Source organism: Indicator indicator, chromosome 8 (assembly GCF_027791375.1).
Source record: "Indicator indicator isolate 239-I01 chromosome 8, UM_Iind_1.1, whole genome shotgun sequence".
NCBI classification, from domain to species: domain Eukaryota; kingdom Metazoa; phylum Chordata; class Aves; order Piciformes; family Indicatoridae; genus Indicator; species Indicator indicator.
This window is the reverse complement of record NC_072017.1, coordinates 36,904,666-36,928,048: the sequence shown is the minus strand read 5'-3', so window position 1 is coordinate 36,928,048 and position 23,383 is coordinate 36,904,666. Positions and strand designations below refer to the sequence as shown.

The window sequence follows — 23,383 nt, the reverse complement described above, 5'->3', positions numbered from 1 at the left end:
ATGTTTTCTAGTACTGTGACCTCTTGCCCTTCTATTTCTTGTATGCATATTTATGAAAACGCCAAGATTTGATCAGAGAATGGAGAAGGGTTTTTAATAGTCAAAAGGTCAACTGCTAGTAATGCTGAACATGGCTGTTAGATGGATTTGACCCTGATTTCAGCATTGTTCTTGGCTGGCAGGTGCCTGAAGGCCTTTCAGTCTGCTTTAGAAGACGTTGTTTGGAAAACGGTAGTATTTGTCGCCTAATTATGAATGCAGATTTTGCATGTGTTTGTGATTTACAAGGCCTTGCTTATGTGAAACAGGCTATAAACTCTCCTTGGAAATGTATAGTAGTCTGGAGTAGATAATTACACTTTGAGAAAAGAGCCTCTGTTTCCAGTGAAAACACTGCAAAGTTATTTCAGAAATGCTCTGACCTCAGACGTTTCATATAACTTACACAAAATGCTTTCACATTTGTGCAGCAGCTAGCGGCTTGATCTCTGCCATCTCATAAACGAAAGCACAGAAGTCTCCCTGGGAAAAAAGCAGGATGTGTATGCTGTGGCCTACAAAGCTTGAGTTATTTTACTCACTCTGTTCTTTGTGTCTATACCCTTAAACAGAAGAAAACTTGCCCTCCTTTAAGCAAATCTGTCTCCTAATCACACCCTACCCCCGCAAACCCGACTTTCCCTCGGATTTTTCTTCCTCCCTGCCTGAACACTCCATGTACACACACTAATAAATTCTGCAGCAAAAACCTTGGGAGAATTTCTCAGCACAAATGGAAAGAAGATGTCAAAGGCTGAGGAGAGGAATTTTCTTTTTAAAGTTGGAAAAACAATAGAGAACAATTGAGACAATGGGAGAAGAGCCAGAGATGGGTGAACAAGCCGTGAAAGAATTGCATTAATTTTCTTTTGATGACACCCCACTGGTTCTCTTCACTAGCATCCAAAAGAGCTATTTTTGTTTGCAGTTGTTTGTTTGTTTTTGTAGACTCTCATGAAGAGCAAAAGCATTGCAAATACAAGTGCAGAGACTTGTGAAGTTTTTCACATCAGAAATGCTCTTGTGGCATTTTGAAAAGCTGTTTTTAACTTCTGGTGCAGTAAAGTCATCAGGTAATGATGACTTTGTGTGAAAAATGTGTGTGGTGGAAGGATGACTTGATAGGAATGATGGTTTGTGGCACTCAGAGCAAACCCCATGCAGTCACAACTGCTGACTGTCCCCAGCAGAGAGCAGTGGGGAAACCCTGGATTGCTGAACATGATTTGAACAGGTAATTTTGAGAAAAACCCTGCACAGAAAAAGGAGAACTGATTTTATGTCTTCTCATTCTGTAGTTGCTGTTACTGATGGGATGAGTTTGCAAATTTGCAAGTTCGGTGATGTGTTTGTGTATATTTTAAAGTGAGCCTGCTGAAAATGTGCTCTTCTGTAATGTCATGTCCAAGTCTATGTAGAGGCTGTAGCTAACTGCAGATAACACTGCAGGCAGTTTCCAGTCTGTATATATATGAGGATGTGCATTAGAAAGTATTAGTAAAGGTTAAAACATAAAAACATGCATTTGGAGAGACCTTAAAGGTGCAAAAAGGTTGTATCCATTCATCAAATTATTTTGTTTAATTTGTTTTTAAAGAGGGCAAGTTCTTGCAGGGCAACACAGAGTGGACAGGGGTCATAGTTAATGGACCAGATGGTTTCCACTTAGCTAGCAGTGAGCACTGTCCTTCCTGAAGGAGATATGGGGAAGTCAGGTAGAAGACTTGTTTGTATGTCCACTGCAGCAAACAGAAGAGATGGTAGGCTATGGAAGGAGAGGCATATGCTTTAATTCCTTGAAAGATTTAGCAGCAGATGCTCTTCTCTGGCATGCATCAAAACCTCTTAAAAAATAAGCAGAAAATTGGCTACAATAGGGATTTTCGAAGACTTGCATGTGATTCATCATGTCTTTAATCCACAGCAGACTGTTCTTCCTTCCATTTGCATTTATGTGAACCACATGAATTTTTCCCAATGTAAATTTTTACTTAAAAGGTTCAAACATGCTCAGCTCACCTAGGTTGCGCTTACTCGTTTCTAATTATGCTGCTGGTGGCAACCTTTTCTTGTGCTGCATGTGTACACACACACACAGAGACAAACTCTTTCTGTTGCAAGGGTGGACCCTGCTAGCTTGGATGGCAGCTTCTCTGTTTCCAGCTGCTTTGATATGTATACCTCGGGTCCTCCTTTGTAATGAAACACCTGTGTCTCCTTCAGAAAGCTGGAGGTAGAGCCTGCACTGTGTAAGCAGCCAGTTCTCTGCAGGCTGCTAGCATTTTTGTGCACAAGACACTAACCTGAAAGCTAGTGTTTTCCAAACCTGATGGTAGCTTTCTGGAAGGTGCTCCATAAAAGTGGAACAGGAAAGGGCCTCACTGTTTTGTGGTTCTGTCACCTTACTGCTTGTCTGACGGTAAGTAACAATAGATACACTCCTACAAAATCCTCTTATGCAGAGAGCTCATTTTGCCAAAGACAGGAATGAAAACACTACTTTTAGATTCCCTAATCCTTTTTTTTTTTTTTTTTGGCAATCTAAGACAAGGAAGGTGCCAAAATACAAAAGGCAGATTTATATATCTGAATTTATTGGCTGCGCTTGCTAAGAAGTTTTACAGTCTTAGAAAACATTTATTATCTCATAGGAGATAATCTATTGTCCCTAACTGAAATCAATAGACATTTTACCATTTCAGGCATACTTTTGTTTGTCTGTGTAGTATGATTCAACACATGGGGTGAGCAAATTGTTCAGCAAAAACTGCACAGTGACTGTTATTAATGCAGTGAAGGAGCCATCTCTGGAACATTAGAGTGAAAAATTAGGAGGTAATAATGTTGTTACAAAAAAAATTACAGGTTGGTGCAGACTTGTTTCTTGCTGTGTCCCAGGACTTCATCAGTGTCAGTAACTCATCTTTGCTTCTGTTTCTTTCAGGGCCCTCCCGGTCCAAAAGGCGAGAAGGTGAGTTGATATACAGGTGACACTTGCAAGGTGAATGGAAAGCACTCCCAGCATGAACTGAAGAGACTGTTTGTATTGACACAGTGTAATGTTAGATGATGTAAGAGAGCTGGGTAGCACACAGATGCTGTGTTAAACCTATCATCTCATCTTTCCACTTTGCAGGGAGATCAAGGTGATCAGGGCCCTCGGGTAAGCATCTTAAAAAAAATGTTACACCTCCCCTTCGCTGAGTAGGCAATTAGTCTCTAGTGCAAAACTAAATTAAATACAATGTCTGAGCTAATTATGCTTATTAGCTGCATTTACCCTGCATGTTGAAGTAAATGTCTGCAGGACAGTAATACTGAACACGACCAGATAGGGCCTGGGAAGACTTGAGTAACAGTATTAGGTAATGCATTGCAATATGCCATTTCCACGCTGGATGGAAGCAGGTTTCACAGTGGTTTTCGCTCTGCTGTATAAATGCTGGCTTCCTAACTAAACCTTTCCATTTCCCCAGCAATAATTTCATGCCTTGCATGGGCTCCCACAATGCAGAGGGTCAGTGGATTTCTGATAGATGTACCTCTAGATTTCATGTAAAACCTATCTAGTCTTTAGTGAATTATAAACAAAAATCAGGTATGCACGTGTTAGCTCTTTTTCTTCACACCTATGTATTTAATATTTTTAACAATAACAATATTATCACCTCGTAAATTCATCCAGACAGTTAGACAGGACAGGGTTTAGTTGTGGAAATGTAAAGGTTCTTTTAATGTTTAAATCTCATGTTTATTTTAACAGAGAAGCAGAGGAATACAGGGGTGAAAGTTCAGATAGACTGGCTGTGCCAGTTCTTTCTTCTTTACATCTGTGCTTCATTAGGACATGTTTGGTTACATTGTTCTGATGATATAGTGACTCTCCTAAGTTCCATATTTATAAATGTTTCCATAACAAAATGTTACATGGATATTTTTTCCTGTCAGTGATGTTAAATATTTTGAATTTGGAATTTTGTTTTATATTATTTTTTTTCATTTTACTTTCTGCAGTCAGTAAGATCATCTGATGTCACAACGTGCTTTTATAGCCGAATTTGGTGCTGGTGCTACCAGTGTTAATTATGTGCAGGGTGTTCTGTTGTGCTTGGTGATAAGACTGCACAGTACAGACACAGAAGTCTAGCCGTGAACAATTCTAAATATTATTCAGTTGAAACTCAAGAACAAGAATTGAGAAACTAAAGACATAAAAAGGAAATGGAGAGTTACAATGTGAGGAAATAGGATAATACACAGACTGGGGGTCCTGAAGAATGTAAAACTTTCCTTTTAACTTCTAAGTAAAATCAGAATCCCTCGGAAGCTGTGCTGGGTTGTATATTTTGGCTGGTTCTGTGCTACAGAACCTCATGAGGGGAAAGAGGACAGAGGAGGAGGGTGAAGTAGTGCCTGTGGCTTCGAAGAGGATGCTCCATTCAGAAAGCATAAGACAGAGGTCTGTAATTGCTTGGACTAAGTGGCCTTACGTTCCAAAGAACTGGTGTTTCATTCAGAGCAGAAGAGCAAACCTGATGGAGGTATCACAGAGGGACACAAGTATGGAAGAGCAATGTTGTAAAGAGTATTACATAGCTGAGCATAAAAGAATTAAGAGCATTGGAGAAATTTCCAGGAAAGGACTCATGGGTCTGAACACAGGAAAACAAAAGAGGTGTTGTCAGCTTAAGGGAATGATGGTGCTGTTTTTTCTCATGGGAGGAGCAGAGGGCAGTTTTGGAGTGCAAGCAAAGGTGTCAGAGCCTCCACTGGTATAGAAATCTCAGAAAGATATTGGAGAGATGTAAGAACTAGAAAAGTGGTGTGGATTTTAGCCCCTAGGCTGGAAGTGTTGCCAATACCTAGTAAGAACATGCAAGTTTGTTCAGTGTAGATGGACCACTTGCAAGGATTGCAGTGGAATAACTGCTATGCAGAGAAGCATATCATAAAATGGCTTGAATGGGAAGAGACCTTAAAGAGCATCTAGTTCTGACTCCCCTGCCAAAAACAGGCACACGTCCCACTACACCACTTTGCTTAGAGCCTCATCCAATCTGGTCTTAGACACTTCCAGGAGTGAGACATCCACAGCTTCTCTGGGCAACGCATTCCAGTGTCTCACCACCCTCATAGTAAAGAACTTCTTCCTAATGTCCAATCTAAATCTACCCTGCTCTAGTTTAAAACCCCTTGTCCTATCATCATATGCTCTTATAGCCCTTCTCCAGCTTTCCTGTAGACCCCCTTCAGGTACTGGAAGGCTGCTGTAGGGTCTCCCCAGAGCCTTCACTTCTCCAGGCTGTTCTGTCCCACTTTGCCAAGACATATCCGTTATGTTGGAGGGCAGCTGAGTCCTCATTGAACAACACAAATCATGGTTATGGCTGCTTTGCAGTTTTGGTAAAGCAAGTGCAGCAAAAAAACCACAAAATATCCAACCTAAGGAAGTCACTTTTAAGGACATGACAAGTTTTATCTGCAGCAGCAGCCAGCAGTTGAGACTGAATTCAATATTTTAATCTAGACAAGGAATTGAGTAAGGTCAGCAGTAGACAGGAAGAGGTGGTGAATAGGTGCTCCTTGTGAGCTAGCTGAACCTTCACTGATTGTTTAGTAGATGTATGTTCCAGTAATGCATCTCCTTTTTAAGTATGTAACTTGGGTAATGTGTCAAATCTTCTTGGGTTTTGCTTTGTCTTTTTGAAATGTGTTCAAACACGTTCTGCAGCAGCTTCTCCTATTTTGCCTTGTGTATTGCACAAATAATAAGTAGTACAAAGCCTGTGACCATTTTTCTGACTATTTCTTTGGCCAAGAGGGCCAATGATATCCTGGAGTGCATCAAGAAAAGTGTCTAGGGAAGCTTCTCCTTCCCCCTGTACTCTGCTCTGATGAGACCACACCTGGAATACTATGTCTAGTTTTGGGTTCTGCAATTCCAGAGAGACAGGGCGGTATTGGAGAGGTGTGAGGATGATTGGGGGACTTGAACATTTCTTTTATGAAGAAAGTCTGAGAGATATGTGGCTGTTTAGTCATAAGAAGAGAAGGCTGAGAGGGGATCTATAAATATCTGAGGAGTAGTTGTCAAGATGAAGGGGCCAGTCTCTTTTTGATGGTGCCTGGTGGTAGGACAAGGAACAACAGGTATAAAAGCTGGAACACAGGCAGTTCCACCTCAACATGAGGAGAAACTTCTTTACTGTGAGGCTGATGGACCACTGGAACAGGCTACCCAGAAAGGTTGTGGAGTCTCCTTCTCTGGAGACTTTCAAAACCTGCCTAGGTGCATTCCTGCAACCCCCTAACATTCTGTGATTTTTGGAATAATGACTTTGACAAGTTTGAGGTGGTTTTGTTTTTTTGTCTCTTTTTCTAAAGAAATTGAGGAGTTTTCTTAAGTATCCAGGAATAATCTGTTCATCAGTCTCCTAACTCATACAGAGATAGCACAAGGGTTCAGTGCCATGTGGCTTTGTCTACTTGTGCCCATACTGGCTGTAGAAAATATGAGCCAGAAAAACATTCCAGTACTGTGAGTGACATTGAAATTCATGCCCTGAGTGTGTCTGAACAGCTTATGGTCACATGTGCCCAGAGACAAGGTAGTGGTGGATGTATTCAAAACTTGAAATAAATACCTTTTTGATGTCTTTATATATATTTATATCAGATGTCTACTCATTATTTTAAAGTTCTGGGAGACCAGACATCTAGGTCGAACACAGAACTAGCTTTCCTCAATACTAGTGTAAGAAATGGTGAGGTTAAATCTTTGGATGCTTTTTGCAGAGGGCATAGCTTCATGACATAGCCATGGAGATTTGCATTGCTGTACTGAGCTATGACAAAATTAAAAATGATGGAGTTTAGCCTGTGGACTATTAGAATAAATGCTGATGTCAGTCCACTGTCCACTGCTTGGTTCTGGTTGCTCAGCTCAGTTCCAGACATTCAGCATTACCCCATTTAAAAAAAAAAAAAAAAAAAAAAAAAGCCTTTGAAGATTTCATTATGGTAGGAATGCAAAGGATATGTTGGTCAAGTAGAGGTTGTATCCTGATTAATGGAAATAGATCTTCAGAGGTGAATGTTTGGGAATGGAACAGCTAGTACTGAGTGTCTCGGTGAGTCACTTCTCATCCCTCTGTAAACGACATAATAAATATCTTCTGTCCTTTAGTTCAGATACATGAGAGATTCTTTGCTTATCAGGTCTAGAAATCATCAGCCAGCAGCTTTTAAGTTGGTTTTGGTCTAGGTACAATGAGAAACCACCCAGAAGCCATACTTAATTCCATAAAATTATTTTCTCTTTTCGGTATGTTAAAGTAAATGTTCCTAGCTGCTGGCTCTGCACAGAACTTGATAACATCTCTAAAATGTCTTCAGCAGAAGAGATTAAGGTCTAGAAAACAAAGATACTTAGAAGTTTCTTTTTATTGCATTAACCTTTATTGGCTTGAAGACTAAAAAGATTCCTTGTCTGCTGTTAAAACAATAGTCTCAGATAGTGACATAAGGTTCTTTCCTATTTAACCCTTTCCCCTTCCCTCTTTGTTTTTAATCCATTTGCTACTTATTTGCTGCCTACTAGAGAGAAATTCCTGTTTTACAATAAAAATTTTGCAGGTTCTACTTGTCCATGCTGGCAAACTTTTTTAAAACTATCCAATATTGACAGAAATAGTCCTGGAAGCAGTCTGTTTACTCAAATAGCTAAATAGATATAGCTAAATAGATATAGATAGAAGCTATCCTTTTAAACTGAAGTACTGATTCACCCGTTACATTATAAACACAACTGCTATAAACTGTGCCCTATTAAAGGGAAATTAAAGATATCCAATGTTTTCACCTGGTTTTATTTTTTTAAGAAAAGATTTTAAAGCCTGAGTTTAATATATGTGCATTATTATTAGTTAATGTGTTTTTGAGGAATGTATAATAAATATTTTGAGCCTTTTCCTGCTCCCACTGACAGTAAATGGAGCAGTTAGATTCATAGATTCATGGAATGGTTTAGGTTGGAAAGAACTTTAAAGATCATCTAGTTCAAATGCCCCTACTGTGGGCAGGGACATTTTCCACTAGACCAGGTTGCTCAAAGCCTCATCCAGCCTGGCCTTGAACACCTCAGGGAGGGGGCATCCATGACCTCCCTGGGCAATCTGTTCCAGTGTCTCACCACCCTCATTGTAAAGAATTTCTGCCTAATATCCAGTCTAAATCTTCCCTCCTCAAGCTTCAGTCCATTCCCTTTCATCCAATCACTGCCAACCTTTGTGAAAAGTCCCTTTCCAGCTTTCCTGTAAGGCCCCCTTCACAGAATCACAGAATTGTCAGGGTTGGAAGGGACCTCGAAGATCATCCAGTTCCAACACCCTTGCCATGGGCAGGGACATCTCACGCTAGATCAGGTTGCTCAGAGTTCTACCCACCCTGGCCTTAAAAACCTTCAGATACTGGGAGGTCACTGTAAGGTCTTTCTGGAGCCTTCTCTTCTCCAGGATAAACAACCCCAGCTCTTGCAAGCCTGTCCCCACAGGGAAGGTGCTCCAGTCCTCTGATTGTCTTCATGGCCCTCCTCTGGACCCACCTCAGCAGTTTGATGTCATTCTTCATGTCATTAGAGTCAGTACCTCATTTGTAAATCCACAAATCAGAAAAAAATGATTACTAAGTGACGATTAAACCATGACCATCAACTTTTCAGTTTCATTCAAAGGTTGACACGTTTATTTTTATCAGTTTTTTTTAGAAACAAGTCTGCTTCACAAAATAAACAGCAGCATATAAATTAACCTGATTTCTTGCCTTCACCAAAAGCAGGACTGCATTTTTTGGAAGCATTGCCTACCGCAGAAAATGTAGGTAAATCAGTGATGTAATAGGAAACTTTGTTTCCACGCAGTGCATGCTGCTATTTTTGGTCTTCACTAATACATCTTTACTTTGACAAAATATTGACAGTTAGACTATGTTCATGAAATAGAGTTTTACATAATTTAAACATATTCTCTGAATTTCTCCCAGGACTGGCCTTGATGACATTTGACTATATTATAGTAAAGTTTCTTGTAATTTCTTTTATAAATACTCTTCATTAATTTTATCTGCCTTAATAGAAGGGCTGTGTAGCTTCATTAGCATAAATTAGCATCCCCAGCTTTACTTTTTTTTCCTGATTAACTACTGTCTGATTTCATTTATATGAATATTCTGTCAAAAGCTGTGGCAGAGGTGGTGATATAGTGATGAAATTCCCTTAAGTGATATTATCATGTGTGTATAAAAGCATATTTTCAGCTGTACTATGTGGTACTATAAACATAATAGTGCAAGCACAGTGCTGCTGTAGACCCATACTTTATCAGTATGACTGCCCACATGCTTTTGTTATTGATTGTACTGTGAAAAGCAAATTATAGTTCAAGTTATAAACTGTACCTAACCACTGTTTCAAGCTATGCTCTTAGTGTGCCCCAATGAGAGGGCTAAAGATCCGTTCGTGACTCTCTTAAAACAACTTTCACGACAGAAGCAGCATTGAGAAAACTGCTGGACACCTGGTTTAATGCCAATTTGTCTGTGAGCAGTTCATTTAACTTCTGAGACTGTTTCCTTATCTGCCGGAAGGCAGCAGAGGTATTTACCTACTCCATTCCTGGGACTAATTATCTGTTCTACTTCACTAATATTAGGTTGCTGAGGCTCCCCTGTTTTCCATGAAGCTGAAACTAGGGTAACAAATTAGAGCAAGATAACTTGGAGCTCTGTAACTAGAAGAGGTCAGGAAAGAACTCAGATTGTACGGCTGCCAACTTAATCTGAAGCATTGGGACACTTGGACTTGAGATGTCTCCTTTCAGAGTTCACAGTAACGTCCTTTTGGCTGTGGATGACTCTCCAGGGCTGAGCTATGCCTTTGATGTTTGGCTCTTGAGGTTCCCCTGGGGAATGCAGAACAGCTGTGACACTCTAGAGAGAGTGCTGCATACCTGCACCCAAGATGAGGATGTTGTCATTCCTGTCTTAAGAGCTAGACAGTGCATGTCTTCACTCACCACCAGTTGGTTTGCATCTTGCCCCTTTTTAGTAATGCCAGAGGAATGGTGAGGAAGGAAGTCTCTGTACATCCTGTTCCTTTTCCCACAGCTCTGTCCTGTGACTGAGGAAACATCATGTAGTTGTTTCATCTCAAACTGCAGCTGTCATGCCAAAGTGCTACAATACTGACCACTTCAGTTAGACCAACATGGCAGAATCAACTCTCAAAAAATATTTCAACCAGTCTTAGTAAACGTAACAGAAGTGGCTCGAACCACTTCCCTGCATCACATAACTGCAGAGGGTATAAAACTTGAAGAGAAACAAACCAGGACAGAAAATTTTTGCTGTCGGAATCAACTTGGTTTTGGGGAGGACCCAATCCATCTTGAGGGCAACTGAATGCCTCCCACCACTTTCAGTCAGACCAGTAGGTTTACCTTCAGGAAGGATACTTTGTGTAGGTCAGATGGTGATAACTCATTAGAACTCACAACTGAGTTGTGTGCAAAAGGTAATTGCCTCACTGAAATTCATCTAATGCTAGGACCAAAACAGAAGTGTGCTGACATTTTACAGCTTTGTTCACTCTGAGTGCAGTGTAAGGTACTGTGCACTGTGAAGAAATCCAGAGGCCATTATAGAAAAACACCACTTTTATTGTGGCCTGTTGGTGCTAGTTCAGAAACATTACATTTTAATTATTTTCAAATTCTGGATCGTTACATAATGTATTCAAATTAAAACTCTTTGCTGAATGATCGCCTAAGTGAAAAGAAATTCTTGGATCCTTGTCTTATTGTGGTGCGCTGTTGTAGTTAGCAGATTTGCTGATGGAGAAAGCAGCAGTTATGATAAAAGGCATTACATAAAAGAGCTCCTGCTGAGAGTCCATGGCACCGTACAGGGTGATACCGAACACTGGATTCCCCAGGGCAGGTACAATAATTAGCTGCAGGACTGGCACTCGGTCTGAGGGATTAATTAGAACTGGAGGTGGTGTTGGGGGGAGGTAAAGCAGCCATAAAGAGTGTCAGGATCACTCTGGCCTGAAGCCTGTGCGATTTGATGTGAAATAGCAGCAGCTGGCTGTAACCCTAGGAAGTGCAAGTGAACAGCAGGTGGTAATTCCTGTCTCATTTACCATGTCTTCATAGGAACATGTAAGCTTGTGCAGCCTGGGTTTATTGGCAGGTCAGAAGGAAAATCCTAAGGAGGACTGTGATATTTACTATACTAAGCAAATGCAATAGTCCAAATGGAGTGTACACAGCATAGTGTAAAACCAGAAATGTTGTTGCCTAACGTTATTATGCTTCCCATACAACAAGGTTATGATGACCTTACAATACTGACCTCCTGTAGATCAGTGCACAGAGATAAATGCACTGTAAAAAACCTAGGACTGCTAGTGGAATTATGTCTTTGAAAGCTGTGATGGATTGAACAGGAGAACGATTTCATCCAAGTAAAAAATCAGACAGAGACAATGACCTGGCATGGTTTGGTTTTCTCCGTAGCCAGTGAATGGCAGTGAGTAGGATTTATCTGTGCTTCCAGGTAGGCAGACAGGACACTGGGTTATGGGGTCACGTGCCTGTTAACCTTCACACAGCATCGTGTTTTGCTTGGCATTTGGGCAAAAATTACAGTGAGGCATGCAACAAACGTGTTAATTTAGAAATCGTAACCAGCTAGCATTTCAGGGTGAGCTTGAGTTGCTGTCAGCAGAGGAATTTAGTGGGCCAATGGCCACTGTTGATCACTGTAGTGTTTTGTATTCTGTGAGGGCCTCCCAGGGTGTAGGACAAGAGCCCTTCCTATGTGCAGTTCAAGAATCAAACCAAATAAAGAGAAAATTGAGTAACTTCAAACCCATTGCTGAGACCAACTTTAGATAGAGAAAAAATAAAACAGATCTAGGGGATATTTGTGGCTATATTTATAGCAGAGTGACACGAAAGGAATAGAACTCGTTTTCTGGGAAGGATAGCTCTTTTTATGCCTTTTTAGAAGCTCATTGTGTGCCAACATTATCTTTCATGGATGCCAAAAGATGTGATGCCTTCTAAAGCCTCCCACACATTCAAAAACTATGCACCCATGATAATTTCTTTGCTGGGTTCCGTTTCATTCTCCCATGCTTCTGGCTCTCTCCAAGTGTGACTGTTAAATATGGAGAGGTGATCCAGGTCCCAGTGGGTTTTACATGTCTCTGACCATTAGTTCTGAGGTCATGCCTGCTTTGGGAAAGGGAAAGAAAGCTATGACCTACTTGGGAATGAGCTGAAAGAAGTTACTAAGCTAATGATGAAAGGATGGGGTTGTCCCCTTTTGTTATTTGTTGTTTACATGGGCACAAATGGCAATACAGATAGCTGCCCTTGCACTTGTCTGTGTCCTGTTGGGAAGCATTGAGAGTGTGTGGAGCTACACAAACCTCAAAATTCCTTCATTTATTTCAAGAAAAATAAAAGAAAAAAAAATTCAGGGCAAACCAGTATATTTTCAAATCCTTCATTAATTCTCAGCTCTTCTTCATGTCCAAGGTGAAATGAATCAAGCCTAAGATGAGTTTTGAGTTTTCACCTTTTAAAATGTCAAGTTGCAAATATGCTACTTTTAGTGGTAACTGAAAAATTGCTGCACTATAATCCCAAAGGCTGATGAGTGAAAATGAAGTTGTTAAAAGATTTTATGTTTATCTTTTTGTTTAATAAATGAGATTTAAAGTTTATGGCTTGCTACCCAGATTTTTAGTTCTTTTGTATGTTTCTTGTTGCTGCTCATTTCCATTACGTGGGTATTGTAGTTTTATCTAGAAGAGGAATGGGCCATGTGCACAGCAGGGCTAATGAGTCACAGATGTAAAGATTCTGGCGAGTTACCATCTAATAACTTCTTTAAATTATATTCCATAATAAGATAAATGCAAATTTGATACATCTGTCTTCGAAATGATGTATCATTCCAGTCTTAGCAGTGTCTCAGGAGTGAGTTTCTTTAAATGTTTTAAGTTTTCGCCTTTTTTGGTTTTGTTTTCTTTATATTTGTTTCTAAAGAGGAGACTTCAGGTCAAAGAGCAACACAGTTAGCCACACTATGGTTCATCAGAATGAAGTGGGAAGGCTGGTAAAACCGTCTCTGGCTTTATGGAATCCACTTACAGGGCCTCAGCTTCCTCATCTCATGCATTTAGACCAGGAATAAAGGTGATGAATGCAACTCAAAGGTGCTAGTGAGGGACATGCATGCATCAGTAAGTTACTCTGCCAGTGCAGTCTTTGTGAAGCAGAGTCTCTGATGTGATTGCATATGGAGATGAACAGAGCAAACATTTGCACTGTTAAAAGCATCTGCTGCAGCTGAGAGACCTGGCAGGCTGCTGTTGCCTGGTGGTGCTTTCCACCAGGCCAGCTGGCATGTAAGCGGCTCATGCGCTGTGGTAATGTGGGTTGCCCCAGCAAGGTCTTTATGCAGGACTTCTTGAAAGCCAGAGCCAGACACAGCCTTCCCTTTCAGAGGTGCCAATCTTCAATCCTGAACCCACATGCTCCATTGCAGAGGGGCTGCACCACCAGGTCCACCTCAGAGGTGGCACATGGGTCAGCATGCATATAGGGAGCTTAGAGATCACATACTTGATTTTAGTCTATCATCCTTAGCCTGATGTCTCTCAGTCATTGAACAAGCCTCTGCTGCACAGTGTGCTACTCTAAAGGCAAAGAGAGGACTTGGGGATTTCTTTCTTTAGGAGCTCACTGCTCAGCCATGTAAGGTTGCAGCTTTATTAGATGATCTAATACACAGTCTACAAGGCATCATAAGAAAGGTGTTGAACTGAGGGCAAAATTCACCCCTTGTATTGTCACAATACAATTGTGTGGCTACAATTGCCACACTTCTTTTTTTGTACCAATACAGTTCAAGTTCTACCCGTGTTACTAGAGCAGAATGTGAGAAACCACACACAGGGAAATTTTTGGCCCTGGATTTGAAAATGCTGCTATGTATGTCTTGAAAATGTTGAACTAGGCCATTCTGGACTACCCAAGATCTGGCAGTAGACTGTTGTTCAGTGTTTATAGTTGTGTATGTACTACCAGTGTATGTGCTGAATGTCATATGTTAAACAGAACATGAGGAGCAGGATGTTAATTGTACAAAGGGCTTCAAAATCCACCACCACTGCAGGTGAGTTCTGCAGCAATTCAGAGCGGCAGCTTTCTACATAGTTCTCTGGAAGTGCTGTAATACATTTTACTTGAAAATGGCTCAGTCATCTGTTGGCTTATTTACAAGTCAAATGATCATAACAATGTATTCTAATTTTAAGGAAAGTCACCTTCATGGGACTGCTCCTTCTAAAATCTCTTGATATCCTTGTTGTAAAGTAGCAACCTGCATCTTTCGCATAACACAAACCTATCTCTGTTTCCCATATGACAGAGAGGCTGTTTCCTGTCTGTAGGCAATGTGGGGTACACTAAACATAGTGTTTGTTCTGTTTGTCTGTTAGTAAAGTGTCTCTGTGATGTTTGTGTTGTGTTGTTTTGGTACCATGTTATGCTGTGTCCCTAGGGTCTGCCAGGCTTCCCCTCAGTCGCTGCTCTGCACAGTAATCAGATCCTCACCGTCAAGGTTTGTGGCTGACATGTACCTGTTCAGTCAGGTCTCTCTGTATCAGCATAGAAGTGCACATGAAAAATTGTTTTGACCATGGAATACCAATGAATTCCAATGATTCCTTATGGTGGAGCTGAGTCAACTCTCACTGCCTTTCCATTGCTCTAAGTACTCCTCATGCACAGCGTAGGATCAAATCTAAAACTGCTCATGCAGCATTAGCCCTGGAAACAGCCACATCCCCTGATCTTGGCCAGTATTTCATTTTCAGATGAGATTTTGCTCTAATTCTGCTTCCTTGAGGGGTACAGGCAAGTGGAAAACATCAGAGAACTCTACTGATTGCATGTAGAGTCATCTATTTGTGTTAGATATCAGAGGTTTAATCTGTACACACAGATTTTTTTTTTTTTTCAAAGAGTATTTTCAAATTAAGTAGGAAGGATTGAAGCAATCCGATCAAGCTGGAACTCCGGTCCTTATTAAAACCACACCATTCTTCATGGCACAATATGCTGGTTAGAAAATCTGACTGAAAACTGAACTGGTGCTTCGTCTCTGGAAGCTCTGCTGAAAGAACACCATGTAAAAACACACTGATTTCTTTTTCTTTTTTTAGAGCCTAGGTAATAAAAAAAAAAATAATTCATGTGAAGAACAGTCATGGGAAATCCCAGGAGGGAAAAAAAAAGTTCTGCAGTTAACTCATTATATATGATTGGTTCATTAGATGGTGTGTCCTGTACATCAGAGGTAAATTTCTCCCACAGAAAATGCACAGTTTCTGTCAGGCAGAAGCACCGGTTTATATTATTTTGAACTATTACAATTCTAATGAATATGTCTTTATTTCTTTCTCGGGCCTTCTGATGTCTATTCTTCAATTCTCTCATCTCTGATCTACAACCTTTGACCTCACCTGCCTGATCAGATGGTGTTTCCTAAAATCAATCATGGGTTTCTCTCTGCTGATCAGCAGCTCATTAAACGCCGCCTCATTAAGGTAGTGCTTCATCTCACTGGAGTCTGGTTCCTCTTTACATTCAGTTTACTCTTTGCTGTACCTTTTTGTCAGATGCCTTCTTGTAGCAGGCTATTCATTTGAAAATGTTTTGGAATGAAGCAACTGTTAATGATGTTAACAATTAAAAGGCTATGGGTATGTTGGATAAATGATCCACATTTAAAATGCAGACAGGTTTTTGGTTTGGTTTTTTTTTTTTTTTTTTTTCCCAGCTGTGTGCAGCAGTGTGCTGGAGATTAAATTGAGCATCCTTTTTTGGTGTCTTTTTAAAAGGGAAGATAATATGTTTTTGGCAGCTCTCTTGTAAATTGGCTTTTACAAATTAATAGGTAAAAGTCATTAAGAGAATTAGATAATTGTCAAAGCTCCCCAAAACAGATGAAAAATTATGTAGAGTTTTGTGGAAAACCAAGGGTTTTTCCCATGCTCCTTTTTGAAATCTATCCATGCGTCATTGATGGATTTGGAAAGCTGCTGTGCAAACCATACATTCTCACGTGTGAGTTTGCTCTTTTACCTCAGCTTTGCTGTGCTTACGCCAGCTCATCAAAACCAGCTACTTGCTCTGGAGAACTAGATGAGTAAAATATTGCAAGTCTTCCCTGAATTTGGGAATATTTCCTGTTGTAGGACAAGCTGTTTAGAATGTGAACCCTCTGCCCTGTGGCTGATTGCACTGGACAGATACAGTGCCCTTGTCTTCAAGGCAAAGTGCAATTTCTGTCATAAGCAGTGAAGAAGATTCTGTCCAGCCCATGGCAGCACCTTCCAGTCTGTTTTACACTCTTTCTGGATAAATCAATGTCTTTTTGTGTAGTTGATGCCTCTAAAGCAAACTCCTGATCAGATTTTTGTTGGTTTAGGGGGACCAAGGACAAGCTGGACCCCCTGGGCCTCCAGGGCCACCAGGACCCAGAGGTCCCCCAGGAGACACGGGCAAAGACGGTCCTCGTGGGATGCCTGGCATACCGGTGAGTTAGTCTGTTGCTATCACAGCCTTCAAACTCCACTCAAGTATATGCCAGCTCAGTGTCAGAGACATTTTCTGAGGTAAGGTTGGCAAGTTAGACATGTGGAATCTGAACCACACTGTACCTGAGGTACTCCTTCCACAGAGCAAGTTCATAACAGGGCCAAGAGTAACACCTAGGTTCCTTGCCTCCTGCTCCTGACGGTTTCCTCACACATTCTAAGGTTTCTCAGTTGTTCATTGATGTTTAATAGCTGCATGAGGAGGGTCTGCCTCTCTCCACAAGTAGTAAATGTATCTATTCAGGTGAATTTGAGCCATGGTAGCATGGATGGGTTTCCCAATAATTTGGCCTCAAAAGTCGTGGAATTCAAGTAATAAACTACTAAATATTGCCCAAAATAGGATGAAGTTTGGAGTCAGATTCTGCCAGCTTTACAAAAGTGGAATAGTACCATTTTTTTTTTTTGTCTCATCCCCCCATCTTTTACTGGAACAACCAACAGTACATAGCTTACTGTTAATTTTAATCACAGGATCAGACACACTCCTTTGGCACTTTGTGACCTAATGATTAAGCACTTTTTTAACACAAGCATAAACATATGAATTTACATTTTCTTTTCTTTTTTTTTTTTCTAGAAAAGTGTAAGTATGGGTTTATATTTTGCAACCTCCTAAATGTTCATTCTTTTCGAAGAAGTACCTCTATTTTCATCATGAATGTCACCATAATATCAGTGGAATCAGGATCACAGGCAGGAATGAGGCATGGCAACTGAAATGCTAAAAGTAGAGATGCACACACACTCACACACCCATGATAGATGAGGACACACAGGGAGCTAGCAAGGTGAGGAGCAGCACTGGAGGCAAACACATTTTTTTGATGAAAAAGCATGTCTCACTGTGTGGAGCCAGGAGAGGATGGCATAACTTTTCTTTGCAGAGCCTTTTTCAGAGAAGGTATCTACACTCCTTTTCTGACCCTATACAGGTTGCCTCATCTGAAACACTAGTAACTGTATAAACATAATATAACATAATGATATTTGTAAGGCTCTGCTAAAATTTCCTGTGAAAATCTACCAATACTTGCCAGTTAGCACCTGTAGTAATTTAAGGGTGCAGCTGCTGTTATTGTTGCTTTGGATTGATTTTTTTTTTTTTTACCACTATTGTCCATAGAAGTTCTAGCTCAAGGTTATGAAATTACATTAAAATTCTGCTGCTTCCATTCCAATGCTTTTCTTTGACCAACTACTCATTTCTTGCTAGTCCTGCAGCACATCAGGCTTTGGACCTTGTATTGATTTTCCTTGTGTTACTTTAATATGGGAAAATTGTCTGCTGTCAGGAGAGTTGCTTCTGTTTTTTGATGTAGTGACCAAAACCAGAACCCATTTCTGACTGCAGTGATACCATTTTTGTAACTCCTGTACAAGAGGCTAGCAGGATCAGCTGGATTTGCTGATCACAATGTGACTGTTTGCTGCTTGGAGTTTTTTGCCTTTTAGCAAAGGGAGCGTTAGTGTTTCTCATAACAGGAAAGTAATGCATTTTATGCAATGAGGTCATTCCATTTCATAATAGGTCTGCAGTGATTTTTACTTTAGATGGCAAAAGAGAGTTTCTTTTTATAGTTTTTTTAAGCTGTGGCTATCTTAAGCCCTATAGCATTATGGAAAATCAGCTCATAATACTGCTTTCAGATACAAACAAGCACTCAGAGAGAAACCGTCCAGACTGCTGACTGTTGTTACTATCCTGCTCCTTGCTGCTGTCCTGTGCCCTCAGGTTAACCTTCCTGATCCTCCAAAGGCTTGTTCATCCATGACTGTGATATACAGTCAAGCAGGAGAGCTGTAATGGGACAATTTAGCCAAGAGGTAGTGACAGCTTTGTGTTTGTAAAAGGCTTGCATGGATCTTTGAGCTAAAGAGCCGAACAACAAAGCAATATCTGCACTGTGTTATTTGTGCTGAGTGTGTTGCAGCATGCCCATACTCTTGCTGTGTATCATGAGAAAGTCAAGCAGCCAAGGTAGCAAGGCAGAGGGAGCAATTCCAGCAGCCACATTTACTTCCATTTCACAGTGTGGCAGGGCTGAGGAGCCACCTGTGTGCCAATATCTGTGCCCATGCATGTCCATCTGTGTCATCACCACTTTGAATTCCAGGAGTGTGAATCTTGTTACAGATACATAAAACTTCTAGAGATGAGGTTGTGCTGGTCTCATGGGCAGGAAATCTTTGGAGCTCAGGAGGTAGAAATGTAAGGGAAATGTTTTGGGGCCTATTGCCAGTGGAGAGAGTGCCAAGGAAGAGTAGGCATTTGAGAAAGGCTTGTGCAACCTTCTGCTAAGGCTTTTCTTTGGATGTCAATAGAAGAACCTGTTGGAACCTGAACATACTTGCCTTCCTCCAGAGTGACACCTAGAACAGGTGTCCTTTCGTAGCATCACACAGACACTAGCACGAAGAATTTGAAACTGGAAGACCTCCAAAAGGATGTAAAAGGAGAATGAGGGTTGGGGTGGGTTGTTTTGGTTTGGTTTGGTTCGTTTGTTTGGTTTGGGGTTTTTTGTTTTGTTTTGTTTTCTGGCAAGACAACAGAGTATGATACAAACTCATGAAATTATTTCACCATTATTTCCCAGCATTTATTGGAATATCCTGATGCTCACTTCAGGCTGCGTGATTGCTGTATATATGTTACTAAGGCCTCAGAGTGATCTGAAGTGGTCAATAAGGTTGGGCAATTAGCTGTCAGAAACCGGTGCCTGTGCGGTTTCTCTCTCCTGAGTATCTCAGCGTGTTTACTTCTGAATGAGGCAGTTCTGATTCTTTTTGGTTGCCAAGATCAACGGCATCAGAACAGTTCTCGTCTCTTTTTTTTTTTCGTACAGTTGTGTTTTGTGGATTTTTTTTTTATGACAAAGATGCTAAAGGAGATCCTGCAACTGTGCTGATAAAACAGCACATGGACTGCCCTATGCTCCGTTGGGTTTACAAGGGAGTGATCTATAAACCAGATAGGAACTCTGCGTTTTAAACTCGTGGGTTTAGCCCATATTGTACAACTGATACATTTTACTCTCTCCAGGCAGTTGTATGCGTTCACAGGTGAAAAAAAGGGAAGAATACAGATTCTAACTTCAGGTAGAGCTGTGCCCACAAAAAGAGAATCCATTGAAAAAAACGACAGATTACCATTAAAAGCCAATCTGGGTGTTTACCACCTGAGTAATTATTGCATTGCTTCAGTACCAAAATAATGAGACTCACGAGTTTATGAAACATGATTATTTGCACTAGTAAATTATCATTGTGTCTTCTGCTGACTAAGGTGATGACACAGAGAAGTAATTTTTGAATATGGAAGCAGTGGAATTCAGCACATATGTGAAAATAACCTTTCTACATGTCCCTCAGCACCTCTGATAGGAATGGAATATTGTGCTTGGAACCAAGGCCATATTTGGGACACTTAACTATTGCCTCAAGAATATAATCATATGAATTTTTAAATGGTATTTTGCCTCTTAAATTGTCTGATATTTGGCCTGCCAGTTTAAAAAACAAAGAAGTGATATATTTAATGTGCAGTCAGCTGCCATACTAGCTTAAGAATGGAATTCTAAAGGTGTTTTATTATTAGGTAGAAAACTGAATTCAAGGCATGTTAATGAAATTATTTACTCCTTTTTCTTTTTTTTTTCTTTTAATTTTAAGGGTGAACCAGGAAAACCAGGAGAACAAGGATTGATAGTAAGTCCTCTTCTGTTCCAGTTTGCGAAGCAATTGTCACAAACACATACACAATGCGAAATTCCCAAAGGCTTTATAAGGTGTGCATTTCCCAATATTCCTTTGTCACAGACTATCTGAGGTCCTATTTCTGAAGAAAACAAGAGAAAGACAACATTCTCTCTTTACATATGATCAGGCCAACTCCTTTAAGCTTGTAGAAGCAGTTGGAAATAAAGCAGTTAAGGGCACAGCAAAGCAAAAAAAAAGAAATAAAATAAAAGAACCAAGACAGGTTTTCCCAGTTCCTGGTCTCCACTTACCACGGTCTCTGAAATTGAGCCATTTCCACCTTGGGACCCTTGAGAAGCACTAGAATCATCTATTTGTTTTAAGAGTCAAAATCCCAGCTATCTCTGTGGCAATAGCTTTAGCCCTTTGCCTGATGGAACTGTGAAGACACAACACAGCAAACTGAAACTCCGAATATTCTCTTCTCCTGAGGTTTTGGGCTTTTTTTCTCCTACATGTATGAGAGCAAAGTTTACAAAATGCATTCAGATATGGGAGTAGATGGGTTTTGTTGCATTGGGAGCTATATTCATTTCAAAACAAATTGAAGCTCCAGTGGTTGTAAATCATGTTCAGATTCATGGTACAACATCAGTTTCTGCTTGTCGCATTCTCAGAACTGTGAATCATGCAGTGTATTTTTTTTTCCCTTAAGATCTCCCAAAGTACAGAATCATAGAAAAAAAAAAAAAACATCAAGTCCAACCATTATCTAACTCCACCTAAGCCATGTCAGACTAACTATGATGGAGAACCTCATATAACTTCTGATTAAGCAGTGCCCCCCTCCCACTTTAACTGATTAACAGAATGGCAGAGCTTCTTATTATTCACTTAGTCATTGCTGTGGCAGCCATTGCTGAAGTGCAGAAGTTACAAAATGCCTAAGGCTTTTGAGTCTTTTGAGGTTTCCTGCAAGTCAAGGCCAATGCATTTTATTGGGAGAAAAAAAAATATAGCTGCTGGGAAAGGCAGAGAATTTCCATTTCATCTGTTAGTCCTTAGTAAACTTTTGCAGCTGAACAGCTTAAGAGCAACACCTTATAAAATTTACTACGAACGTGCTACCAGATTGAAACAAAGAAGGCTGCTGCAGAACTCTAGCCATTGAAAACAAAATTACAATTATTAGTTTCCCAGAAGAGCTGTGAAGATTCACCTCAGCTGAGGCTTTGGCCTTGACCAATTGGCCTGAAAGGCTGAATTGAAGTCAGCAGCACTTCCCAGTCAGTTCTGCCCGATCCCTCTGAGTCCATTTTGTTCATTTTAACCTAAGATGAAAAAATAATATTAATTCTTTTTAAAGATGTGGCATTTTGCAGACTTAACTGCAAGTTACACTTTTCCACTGTCTTTCACAGAAACGCCAACATCCTTTGGAAGAACATCCTCCTTGTTCTGAGTATCTAGGAAAAACAGTAACGTTAGGTCTTATTTCCTTCAACAGATGCCCAGCAAGGCTGTATATGCACAAAAGTTCTAGTCTGGAAAGCAATATATCTTAAGGCAGAGGGAATTTGCATTTGGATTAATCATTATAGTATAGTTTTGTTTTGCAAAGAGACACCTTTACCTGAATTCTGTGGTTATTCTGGACTGCTTTGTTCATGCAACACATCTGTAAAACTACTTATCTGTCTTTAAAGCAAATAATAGATGGGGTTTTGTTCAGTGTCAAAAAGCAGTTGATTCACACACTGAACATGTTTAAATTTACTTCTTTTCCAAGGAGCTGAAAACATGGCAAATTTTGACCTTCCAAGTCTTTATTGTTATGCACTAATTTAGAAAATTTTAAATATAAAAGCACCAAAATCTCTTCTATGTGAAAATTAGAAAAAAAAAAAAAGAGAGAGAGAAAAAAATCACCCCATGCACATCTTCTGTCCTGTTGCAGTTTATGAATCTGAAAATGTCAATTTATCAGTGTCAACCTTTGAGATTTCCCAACACTGACTCACTCTAAGTTCTCATAAATAGTCTGTAACCAGAAATCTCAGCTATTGGGTAGAAAAGGATCACAAACTCATTTATGATTCATTCTCAAAAGGAGAAAATAAAAAACAGACCAGAAGAACTCTTGTATGATATTTAAGAGTCCTTATGATGAGGAAAAACAGAAAAATAACACGGGAAGACGGATGAATTATGAGAGTCAGGACACAAATTAACAGAAAAGATTGAAAAGCCAAGGAAACTACTGGCCTTTCTTCCTAACATACATTTTGCTTGTTCCACATAACATTTCAAAACTTAACCCTTTTGGTAACCCTAATGCTTGACCTCACTCTGAATTCTTTTACTCCTTTCTGCACAGAGGAATGATATATTCAGCTCTTGTAGAGTAGATCTGCCGGGCGTTCAAGTGCGATGGAAACCAGATACAAATTGCAACTAACTAGCTCATGACTTGCTCAGCAGATGAGGGAAAGGCTGGGCATCTTGTTTAGCTGGATTTTAGTCAAGCCCTTGACATCAGTTCCCACAGCATCCTTCTGGATAAAGTGAGTGCTTGTGGCTTGGATGAGTGTCCTCTTTGATGGGTTAAGAACTGGCTGGATGGCTGGGCCCAGAGAATGGTGGTGAACAGAGTTCAACCCAGTTGGTGGCAGGTGAGAAGTGGTATTCCCCAGGGCTCAGTGTTGGGGCCAGTTCTGTTTAACATCTTTATCAGTGATCTGAATGAGAGCATTGAGGGCACCCTCAGTAAATTTGCAGAGGACACCAAGTTGGGCAGGAGCGTTGATCCACCTGAGGGCAGGAAGGCTCTGCAGAGGAAGGCTCTGGCTCAATGGGCCAAGGCCAGCTGTATGAGATTCAACAAGGCCAAGTGCAAGGGCCTGCCTTTGG

General features: G+C 40.4%; 1 protein-coding gene across 1 annotated transcript in view; it reads left to right on the top strand.

Moving 5' to 3' along the window:
- COL25A1 (collagen type XXV alpha 1 chain) overlaps positions 1 to 23,383 on the top strand; it is a 323,498-nt gene that overhangs the window by 220,710 nt on the left and 79,405 nt on the right. The window contains exons 8-12 of the mRNA XM_054383078.1: positions 2,984 to 3,010; positions 3,176 to 3,202; positions 15,650 to 15,721; positions 16,606 to 16,713; positions 20,447 to 20,482. Of these exons, the coding sequence (XP_054239053.1) occupies positions 2,984 to 3,010; positions 3,176 to 3,202; positions 15,650 to 15,721; positions 16,606 to 16,713; positions 20,447 to 20,482 (270 nt within the window). The remainder of the gene's footprint in view (positions 1 to 2,983; positions 3,011 to 3,175; positions 3,203 to 15,649; positions 15,722 to 16,605; positions 16,714 to 20,446; positions 20,483 to 23,383) is intronic.